This window comes from Semicossyphus pulcher, unplaced genomic scaffold (genome assembly GCF_022749685.1).
Source record: "Semicossyphus pulcher isolate SPU_LCO1_2020_fin unplaced genomic scaffold, fSemPul1.0.p SCAF_7, whole genome shotgun sequence".
NCBI classification, from domain to species: Eukaryota; Metazoa; Chordata; class Actinopteri; order Labriformes; family Labridae; genus Semicossyphus; species Semicossyphus pulcher.
The window spans coordinates 1,684,475-1,696,152 of NW_027211748.1; the positions used below are offsets into that span (position 1 = coordinate 1,684,475).

General features: G+C 40.6%; 1 protein-coding gene across 1 annotated transcript; it reads left to right on the forward strand.

Moving 5' to 3' along the window:
* The first annotated feature begins 476 nt into the window (after window positions 1-476).
* cahz (carbonic anhydrase) lies at window positions 477-8,932 on the forward strand. The gene is made up of 7 exons (XM_069684895.1): window positions 477-911; window positions 1,344-1,541; window positions 2,615-2,733; window positions 3,198-3,290; window positions 3,467-3,529; window positions 3,706-3,861; window positions 6,731-8,932. Exons 1-7 carry the CDS (start codon window positions 878-880, stop codon window positions 6,848-6,850), a joined length of 783 nt encoding a protein of 260 aa, XP_069540996.1. The 5' UTR covers window positions 477-877; the 3' UTR covers window positions 6,851-8,932.
* The last annotated feature ends 2,746 nt before the right edge of the window (window positions 8,933-11,678 follow it).

Consider the following 11,678-nt stretch of genomic DNA (forward strand, 5'->3'; position numbering starts at 1 on the left):
GGGAGCTTCTGGCTGTGAGGGCCAGGGATAACATACAGGTCAGAGACAGGTAACACACACATGGGAATAAATAAAAAGACACTTGAACGTCTTTTTAAAACTCAGATAGTTAAAGCTGCGAGGAAAACAGCACGGCGGCTTATTGTGACGCTGTAGCAGCTTGGACCAGGAAACAGCTCAATGCGGAGGTGCTGTGTCATCACTTAACAATCAATTTGCTTTTGGAGGAACATGGCTTGAAAATGGGGGGTTGGGGGCTGGGTTAAAAGATTCTTCTTAAAGCCCCCAAAAAGGCTCCGTCCGGCCCTGCAGAGAGCCACAGGCATGCACATCCCCGCATGCATCTTTCATAGAGCAGCACATCAGGAGCTGGATTACCAAGATCAGCTAATGCTGGCAAGAGATGGCAAGAAAATGTCGACCTCAGGATATTGCGGTAAAATCCGCCGGACTGAATGATCTTCACAGCGCGAACACTGAACCTGTGCTCATGTAACACAGAGCAGCGCGGGCTGAAGCGTGGGGATGATGGATGTGTGTGGGTGATTTGCGCGGATCACCTGCTAGGAGAGGAGAGACTCAGGGATACAATTCAACAACCTGCCTCTGAATATTCTGAATAAAAAGAGGAGCGGAAGGTCAAGGAGAGGACGCCATCGCATCTGTGTATGGCTGCAGCGTCCTCCTGCCGACCGGCCCGCTGAGGCACCGGCAAGCCAAACCCACCGGTGTGACAGCTATAAAGCCCGGGGCGGCGTTTCAGCGCGACTCTGTTAGCAGATCAGCATCATCCGCCTTTTCTGGCGCTCTAAGACCTGCACTGACTTGGATTAACCATTGTGTTGTGTTACCAGGATAGCAAACAGAGGGAGCAGCCATGTCTCATGGATGGGGATACGGACCAACTAACGGTGAGGCTCACAGCATCCAGCCGGCTTCCAGGTGCTGGATGTTCAGGTTTCCCTGTAACAGGTTAAGAACATGCTGCCACACTCACCTCTATTTTGTTTGCAGAAGTGCAGACACTTAATTACAGTTAACCAAACTGTCATGCTTTAATAACAATGTCATTGCATAAAAAATAGTTCTCAACAGCCTATTTTAGTATTTAAATTCAATATGGAGATTTAGATGGAAATAACTGCTTAAAAAGTAGGCGAATACAAGTGATAATATGAAATTCAACTTCTTTAACTTTGTGTCCAAACCTTTGACCGGTAGTGTATTTCTAAAGGGAGAGAAATTGATAATGATTTTCTGTAGTGTCTAATCCAATCAAAGAACATACTAGAACAGGACTTAACACTGACAGATCTTACTTATTCTTTGATTATTATTTGTAGGACCTGACACATGGGGAGAAGAATATCCTGTAGGAAACGGGTCAAGACAGTCTCCCATCAACATCGTCCCGAGGGAGGCCCAGTATGACTCCTCTCTGAAGGCTTTGAAACTCCGGTATGACCCGTCCAACGCCAAGGGCATCCTCAACAACGGACACTCCTTCATGGTGGACTTTGTGGATGACACAGACAGTTCCAGTAAGCTCAGCTCGGCTCCTTCTGTTGTTACATAAATATTAGCTCAGCTGTAATCTTAGTAACATTTGTACTCTCTTTGTACAGCTGGACAATCTCTGCAACAACGTTTATTTATGATGCAACAGTAAAATATGATGTCTAATAAAATAACACATATAGGTTTCAGTAAGTAATAGTATTAGTAAGCTTTATCTGTCTGTTGTTTATGCCTCCACCCATGCTGTCTGTTTAATGCAGATAAGAGCATCTGATCATGTCAGCGCTCAGTTAACCTCACTGTGCGGCACGCGGTGTCCTCTGCATGAATCCAGCAGGGCAACTGATAAAAAACAAAACATATCAATGTGAATTAAATCCATCATAAATCCAAATAATTCTTAATGCATACGATACACGCTTTATGAGTTTATCATTGCATTGAAAACATTGTTTTCACAGGAGTGCTGACCATGACTGTTGTGACGACTGACTGTGTTCATTTTGTGAAGTGCCTCTTTACACTTCTTATGGCACAGAGGTTGTGGTAATAGTTTCACTGACAGAGGTGGAAAACAATGCTTAACAGAACTACAGAAGAGTATTGGGGTTGTCAGTATTAGAGGCATAAGGCTTTACAGGAAGCCTGAAAGAAAAGTTCAACTCTAAGTATGCTGCCGGTAATAAGACGAGATATCAGAAGAGGAAGATATTTTTTTAATTCTGAGAATTAAGTTGAAATGTTGAGAATAAAGTCGGTATCTACATCCTTAACATTTTAATTATTTTATTCTTGACATTTGGACTTTACTCAAGAATTGCATAATAATAAAAGAAAAATGATCCTCCTCTAATAACTTGAACGTTTGCTTCACCCTAATACACCTCCATATATTTGGTCTGTTGTTCAAACTGGACACTGTCTGAGAGAACTGTGTAAAGGGGCAGGACGACAGCAACAAAACAGTTAGTGTTGGATAAAAAATGAGATTGGACAACAAAGAAGAATCTGTAGGATAGTGTACAGGCTACATATGCAGCTTAACTTATGTGGATGATTTATTTCTTCTTCTGTTCTGTTGCTTTCTTCCTTCCAGCCTTGACTGGAGGTCCTATTTCTGGAACATACCGTCTGAAGCAGTTTCATTTCCACTGGGGAGCCAGTGATGACAGAGGCTCCGAGCACACTGTCAACGGCATCAAGTTCCCCTGTGAGGTACTAAAGCTGCTGGAGCTTCTCACTGGACATTTACACTTGGCACAGTCACATACAGTAACAGATCCTCAGTGTGTTTTATTGAGTAAATGCCTTTATGATTTGATAATACGTTGAGTGAAGGAAATAAATGTATAAATGTCTGTATTGGGGAGGAGGAAAACTTTGGTTGAGGTAGGAGTTTTTGAAAAGTAGTTGAAGCTGTTTATAATAGTTTTTATTACTTTCATGTATGGTAAGTATTTTTCAGTATCACAGCAGATTAGGACGAGGACAGTAAGTCATGGAGGCAGCTACCCATCAAAGTTACCAGCCTATGTTTTTGTATGATTTTTCACAAAGACTTTCTGAACACACACAGGCTTGGAAAAAATGCAATGTCATCATTGTCACATTAGCCTTTGGATGACACACTGTCTGTATCCTGTGCCTTCGAAATCAAACATGGCCTGTTTTCTTGTTAGCTTCACCTGGTGCACTGGAACACAAAGTACCCGAGCTTTGGAGAGGCAGCCAGCCAGCCTGATGGACTCGCTGTGGTCGGGGTCTTCCTCAAGGTGAGTCACCAGAAAATGTATCTGTCACTGTATTACAGACAAGAGGAGGGAGCATGCTTTAAGTATTCATGCCCTGCGTGGGACTATACGTAAGAGTAAGTGAAAAGCCAAATAATGAACATGCTATTGAAAAAAGTGTTAGTGGTCTAATTGTGTGTATCTGTGTTGTGCTGCAGATTGGTGCTGCCAACCCCAGGCTGCAGAAAGTTCTGGATGCCTTAGATGCCATTAAGTCCAAGGTAAAAACACATAGACACATGTAAAGACACATGTGTTCATACTGTCAGAGATACATTGGAAATATTAACATCTCTTCTGTTATTGTTAACAATGAGCAACAATGTCTTTCTTTCCGTCCTTCTTTCCTTTGCCACTCCCTCCCTTCTCTCCTTCCTTCCTTCCTTGGTGCCTGCAGGGGAAGCAGACCAATTTTGCAAACTTTGACTCGAAGACTCTTCTTCCTGGTTCTCTGGATTATTGGACCTATGATGGCTCTCTGACCACGCCCCCCCTGTTTGAGAGTGTCACCTGGATCGTCCTCAAGGAGCCGATCAGTGTCAGCCCTGCACAGGTACCGAAACGTGACAAAGCTTTAGATAGAGAAAGGGAGATTTTTTGGGCAACACAGTACAAAGTAGCAAATACATGTATCGCTGAACTTTACTTGGAAGGTCACACTGCTACTGAACCAAAGCCACAGCTCTATCAAATTTAAATATAGGTATGTGGGTCATATGGGTGCTTCAGTGTAAGTATGTAGCAAAGTGTCTGTGTACTTGAATGTGCTCACAATAGCATGTGTGTATTTGTGGCAGTCCTAAATACAGACATTTGTCTTGGCAGCCCATCTGTTGTGGGTTGACCATGTTGCTTTAGTACAGTTTTTCAATTATGTTGACTGAGCTGTGTGAGCTGCTGAATTCTCCAGTGGAAGCTGAAAAATGAGAAAAGAAAATAGTTCAGCCTCAGAAACTCTGAGAAATAAAAAAGGAAAGGCAGTTACTGCAGAATCAAGAGAGCTGTCTGTGTCTTACATTGCTTTAATGAAGACTTATACACTCTGTAGTCTTCAACCTGTCGACCATCTCATGTAGGGTTTCTGTAAGAATGTCCGTCTAATAATCGTCAAGGTCAAGAATGTAAGAAGACAGATGAAGCTGTAGAGCAGGGCGTGTCTGAGCCCGGAGTGCCTTATGTTCCACTCAGATTACTCTGACTGCCTGTATCTCCTGTGGCCAGTTTGCTCACTATCTCTGTACATAATTTACGTTACTGCACTGTATCTTCATATGACGTAGATGGAGTAGGTGATGAGCTTTTCCCTCTTAAGCTTTAAGGCTTAGTTTTCTCTCCCTGCAAAAAGCCTGGGTATGAATAAGATGTGATTATATAGAGGATATTTTTCGATCTTCAATGTAGAAATGAATAAATCAATGCATTTCAAACAGTGCGACACATCCTTTGTTGTGACAGAGAACTGCAAGGACAGCTGAGTGGGAGCTAGAAATTCATCAGCTGGTTAAAGGCTAATCGGCTCCCAGAGGAGATGTTGTTTATGCTACACTGCTTCTTTTATGGTTTCACACACACACACAGACACACACACACACACACACACACACACACACACACACACACACACACACACACACACACTCACACATACACACACACACATACACACACACACACACACACACACACTTGATTACTTCAGTACATTTTGTAACGTGTGGGCTAAAATGTGACACCACATAAGTGTTGTATAATTATATCCAATAGTAGATCGAGCATAACTTACAAAACCATTTTTGGGATTTCAAGCATTGAAGATACTCAAGCAATCAACATCACAAAAAGCACACATACCAATGTAGACAGTGTATTTCTTTAGCAAACGAAAGACCTTTGCAGTCAACTCTTAAAAATGAGCATATCTCAGAATTAAAAGATGCACATAGTTTTTGGGGTGAAGCGTTGAGATTAAGTTTGTACTTTTTGGATTGTCTTGGGTCAATATGTTTAATTAATTAATGTTAATTTAGCTTAATTTTATAATACAATATGTCAGATTTTTATTTTGATTAGTTATTATTGTGTATTGACTTAGTTAACCTTTAGGGAAATTAAAATAATCCAAGATATGACATTACAATAAGATCAAATGGCAATGTATGAGAGGGGTAATGCTGCTGTGGGCATTATGGAACTAGGAAGGCTGTGTTCTGTATCACCATATGCACATGGGAGATAACCACCTCAGGGAGGGGGTGCTGCTGCCCTGTACAACACTGGACTGAAGATGAACTTGACAAAGTGAAGCAGCTAATTTAATTAAAAATCAAATTGCTGATGGTCGGCAAACATTGAAGTTGATGTTAATCTCAGTGTCAGGGACTGTGCAGCGGTAAAGCGAACACTACTGTACTGTTGCGTGCCTGTTTCCTCCTATGCACTTGATGTCTTCTGGGGATACAAGAGCTCATGGGAATGTTTCTTGGCAACAAGCACTCTGTTTGACATTTGACATTTCTTCTCCAGCCACACAAATTATTTGTTTCTCATGTTACAAAACTTTTAATTAAACAGGAGCAACGTTTAATTAAGATTCAAAATATTTTACCAAAACAGGCAGCACGACAAATACACAGCTTCAGACATAAATCGCAACATTTAACAATTTAAAAACAAAAAATTTAGAAATAACACAAAGATCAGCATTAAAAACATCTACAGCCAGATGTCTACGTCTACGTCCTGGCATCAGAGGCAATAAGAATCGCTTTAAATGTGTCCAGTGAGACCAGCTTCACAGATTCAGATAATTTAGCGACTATTCCAAGAAGAGGGAGCCGCCTGCGTGAACAGCGTTTGTCCCAGTTCAGTACAGAGTGTGTGTGCGTTTACCTTTAGGTATTCTACAGTTGTATTGTACAGTATGTCTTTGGTTCAGCACCACAAACAAGATACTGGTAAGGCACATCCTTGTAAAGATCTAACTAGATTGATCTTATTTTCTTTGTTGCTTTAGTTACTTAACCAGAGTTCCCCCTTTGGTAGTTTTGATTTAGCTCGACTTCAGTGAGAAATAATTGGTAGCTTGCAAAGCTATGCTCTCCAGGTAGCCTGCATGTGACCACAAAAACTGTGATAGCAGCTTCTGAGCCCAGTATAAAAGCAGAACACTGGCTAATTGAGGCCCTCCTCCTACGAATATCTAAATAAATGAAAGCACTTAACGGCTTTATTAAGAGATCAGTTGTTCAGGGCTGACGAACAGCAACTTAAGTGAACCTCAGTAAACAGTCGGTGCAGGTGGTGATGGAAACAAAGGTGATAATGGAGTTAAACAACATATCATATTTCAGTTAGTGCAAATGCATTTCATCACAGAGAATGAGACTTTAATTATCCTTCTCTTGTCCTTTCCTCCACATTAGATGGCCAAGTTCCGCGGCCTCCTGTTCAGTGGAGATGGAGAAACTCCATGCTGCATGGTGGACAACTACCGGCCTCCTCAGCCTCTGAAGGGCCGACAGGTCCGTGCCTCCTTCAAATAAACCCAGCCTAACCTTCAAAGCTTACTTGCGCCTTTACTTATCCGTCCCTCATTTCCCAGACCTTCTTACTTTAATTATTCTCCATATGCAGTGTTTCCTTAGCAAAAACGTACACCTTTAAAGTGGAAGGAAAACACCCACCTGCTTAAGCTTTCTGCGACATAGACAACATGGATGTATCTTTATACATAAACAGTTCAAAAGTGATTTTTAAGCTTTGACACTATTGAGACATAGGCCCTGTGCAGAGTCTGTCTCATATCCAGTGACTAAATAACCATTCATATCAAGTCTTGATGATACAATTGACAATTTCATTCACACAGAAACTCTTCTCTTTGAACTATGAGTATGGCAGTGTTTTATGGTTTTCTCAGCTCTCCATGGTGCTCCCTCAACCACACATATCCATGCTCTTATCTTATACTTTATTTCCAACCCAAGCTACAGCTCAACCTGACACCATTAGTCTCCTTGGAAATGTTTTTTTGTTTGTTTAATCTATTGCAAAAGTTGCAGAGAGTAAATGAAAATAAGGACTTTCAGTCAACAGGAATATTTCTAATAATAATAGTTTATGAATCCATATAAAAACATAAATAGGTTTTACTGTGTTTGACACTGAATGCCTTGATCGACCTCCTGAAGCTTCTTCTATGCATTTAATTGTATTGTACATTGTGCACCAGACAGCTGCTCAGATTGTGTAAGCTCATGTTTCATTGATGCCTCGTTCTTTTAGTTTGAAACAAAGTGATCTTACTGAGATTGGACATTTTACAGTGGTGGCTGTTGAGTCGTCCACTGTGGCCACCACCCAGCAGCTGGCACTCCTATGCAAGTAGATTGTTGGAATTAAAATCACCTCATGATGGCAATGCTATGGAAGGTTCCAGTATGTTGTGAAGGACAATCTTACCTGAAGCGGTGTCCACACTAGTGTCCAGTAGAAGGTTTGTTTGTTTTTTTCAGTCTGTTCTCACTCCCAACACGTCAAATATAGCAGCTTCGTCAGAGGCCCCAAACTGCCAGATGATGCTGTCATTTCATGCCGCTGTCCTCTAGCTTATGGTCTTGATGTTGAAATCAGGTGACAGAATGAAGCACTTGAATGTCCACTTTGGGTTGGCGGTCAGGGGTGATGGATGGGTCAAACTAACAAAGGAGACCGGGGTTAGTTTCCCTCGTGAAACCAATAGTTAATGTTGACTTCTTTATCAAAGGCGCCTTCGTTGTAATTTACATGACATGGAATATTAATCTTATAACGTAGTGTGTTAGTTACATGAGTTAGGTAAGTAAGATTTCTTATATAAGCATACATTAATTGTATGTTTTTAACGTACAGATGTTAGTTACATTACTTACACATATGTTAGTCCTTTTGTAAACCCAAACCATGATCGTTATCTGCAAATAATTGGAACCTAAACATCACCAAACTGCCCCCATTTTCCAATATGAACCACTTATTCATTATTGTTGCACATCCAGACTCATGTTGCTTCATTATTATCGCTAGCTTCAATAATGTCTAATGGGACGTTGCATTTTTATTAGTGCTGACTTCAACCTGCACCTGCAAAATGGATGCTCGGGGCTGTTTGAAGCACAGCTGACCAAGCTGTGTATTTGTCAAGTTGTGAGTGGGAACTTTTTTTCTCTGCGCTGGGCTTCATCAATTCTGAGTCAACTGAGATGTTTCTTGCTTTTGTCATGTACTCCATTTTCCAGTGGCCCTACAGTACAAGTGTCACTGTTTTTATGAAAACAAGACCTGCCTACCACCACAGTGCATTAAACGATGTTGACTCATGTTAGAAAGAATTTAAATGTTGGAAAGAATGAAAATAATGTATGATGATGTATTCATAAGAGACTACTGCAATGCTACTTTTTAGCTTTTATATCAATGTCATACAGATGCTATGAAAAACGGCTCTCAGATTGTGGCTATTGTGAAAACAGCAGTAACCCTTTAAAGTGTGTGTCACAACTCATAGTCACATTACAGATGAAAAAATGTTTTGTGTGAAAATATGCCATTAATCAATAAATCATTTTGTCAATAAAAACTCATTAGGGGGCTCATAAATTCATTATGTGTAAAATGTTCCTTCTTTCTTACAACTCCTCATCACACATGAACAATTATAAGAGGGTGGAGAACTGAAAAGGAGCAGAGCAGATCATACATGAAAGGTAATGTGCATTTTATGACTCGAGCATGAAGCTTTCTGTAGTGTTTCTGTAAACCATGGGGTTTGTTTTCAGACACCAACGCATTTTAGATTTCAACTCTAGGACGAGGGCGAACAAAAACATTCTGTACAATTTCGATTTTTTTCACGTTTTCCCATAAAAGTGCACATCCGTTTTTTGCCCATGGAAAACCTGTTTCATAATCATGCTCTATCTCCTAGCCCCACCACTGTCGTGTCGTCTGGAAATTTTATGACTGTGTTTATGTGATGGGTTGGTGCACAGTCATAAGTATACAGAGAGTATCGGACGGGGGCTCAGCACACAGCCGTGTGGGGCCCCTGTGCTGAGTGACAGAGGGAAGAGTGATGGGGCCCATCCTGACTGCCTGCAGCCGCTCTGTAAGGAAGTCCTTTATCTAAAGGCAGATGTTGTTGAAGCCTATAGATCAGACTGCTTGGAGACCAGTCTGCTGGGGATGATTGTGTTAAATACAGAACTTTATCCCACAAAGAGCAGCCGTGTGCTATGCTATGCTTCTTGTTGTACTAACTGGAGCAGTACAGTGTGGAGGGCAGTGGAGATGGCGACAGTCATTTACCTGTTGGCTCTGTAAGCATATTGGTGTGGGTCCAGGGTGGGTGGGAGAGCAGCCTTGGTGTGCTAGAAGACTGGTCTCTCAAGGCTATTAATGATACCAGGTGTCCATGCTATTGGCCTGTGTTTAGACTGGTTATTGCTGTATTGGTTATACTTGTTTGTGAATACCTCAGTTAACTCAGCAGTCCCTGAGAACTCGACCTGGAACAGGGCCAGCTGCTTTCTGTACATTGATGTTACAGAGTGCGTGTGTGACCTCAGCTGTCTGTATGATGAATGCCTGGCTGTTGGAAGCTGAGGCTGGAGCAGTGGTCATTACATACTCTGTCCTCTCCACCTCGTGACGGCCGAAGAAGAGGAAGACAACTGATAAATGGACACCAACTCGAGGAGTGCTGAGTACGGGCGCCGCCATCTTGCAGTAACAAGATTATCTGATTGATGGATTATCTTAGCAAAGAAGAATTCCTTAAACAGATTCAAAGTTATTTGTCAGCAGCGCTTTCAGAAAAAGTTTGAGATCTTTTATTTAAACTAATGAAAAAGGAGCAAAAACAATTTTGGGTAACATTTTACATTAAGGGTACAATTTATATACTTAAGTAATGCTTAACTAATGCATGACTCATGATGATTTAATGCATGAATTAATGCATCATGAATTCCTGTTGCTCATCATTAAGAAATTATTAAGTCTCTGTGACTTTATGTGATTAGTTTACACTGAATAGATCATCAATTAAGGAATGTTAACTCACAGTTACTTCATACATTGATTGATATGCAACCATTTACAAAGATGTATTACGACGTCACTTTACTTGGAGTTTTTGAAGTAATGATTTAGTGACAATGAACTCAATTAGCAAATACTGCCTTTTAGTGATGTTCATGAAGTAATCATTTTCAAATGAGTATTAAGGCGTGAGTTGCTCGGTAGCTAACGTTAACTCAAGCTTTGATGGGTTACACTATGTATTGTGTTATTTGTGTCATATAAAAGAATAGGTAGTAGAAGTTTGAGTTTATTTGTCAAATGCTTACACAACAAGTAACATTTAACATTTAGATTTAGATATAATATTTAGAATGTTATATATAAATGTGCTTGATAAAACTAAATATTTAGCTAATATGCAAATCACACTGCCGGTTAGAAGTACACCAAAATAAAAGCTCTAGCCCAAGCCGCCTCTAACCAACAATGACTGAAGCCTGTATTACTCGCGTTCCTCAATCTGTTGCCAGCTAATTATCCCAAAACACTGGAAGGGCTGTTTTGGCTTTAATTCAGGCTTTGAGCAATGCAACAGCATCCACCACAGACAGAACTCGGTAAGTTTGTTTTCTAACTTTCTCGTTTTCTAACGTGCTATCCAATGTTAGCATGTAAAGCTAGCTAACATTATCCCAGTACAGATTAGCTTTGCTGGGTTAGCCAATGTATCGTGTCATTTTTGTTGTATTTGCGGTGGACACTTGTTGTGTTGTGAAGCATATGACAAATAAACTCACACTTGTTCTACTGCAAATATGACACAAATGACACAATACATAGGCTAACCCAGCAAAGCCTATTGTGGGTTAACGTTAGCTAGCATTGCATGCTAACATTGGGTAGCATGTTAGAAAATGTGCAAGTTAGAAAATAAAGTTCTGTCTGTGGTGGATGCTGTTGAATTGCTCATGGATTAATACTCATTGTAAATGATTTCTCCATGAACATTCACTAAAAGGCAGTATTTGCTAATTGAGTTCATTGTAACTAAATCATCACTTCACACGAGGTCCCCATTACTTCCTTGACTTGTGCCCCCCCAAGTAAAGTGACGTCGTAATACATCTTTGTAAGTGGTTGCATATCAATCAATGTATGAAGTAACTGTGCGTTAACATTCCTTAATTGATCTATTCAGTGTAAACTAATCACATAAAGTCACAGTGACTTCATCATTTCTTAATGGTGAGCAACTGGAATTCATGATGCATGAATTCATGCATTTAATCATCATGAGTCATGCATTAG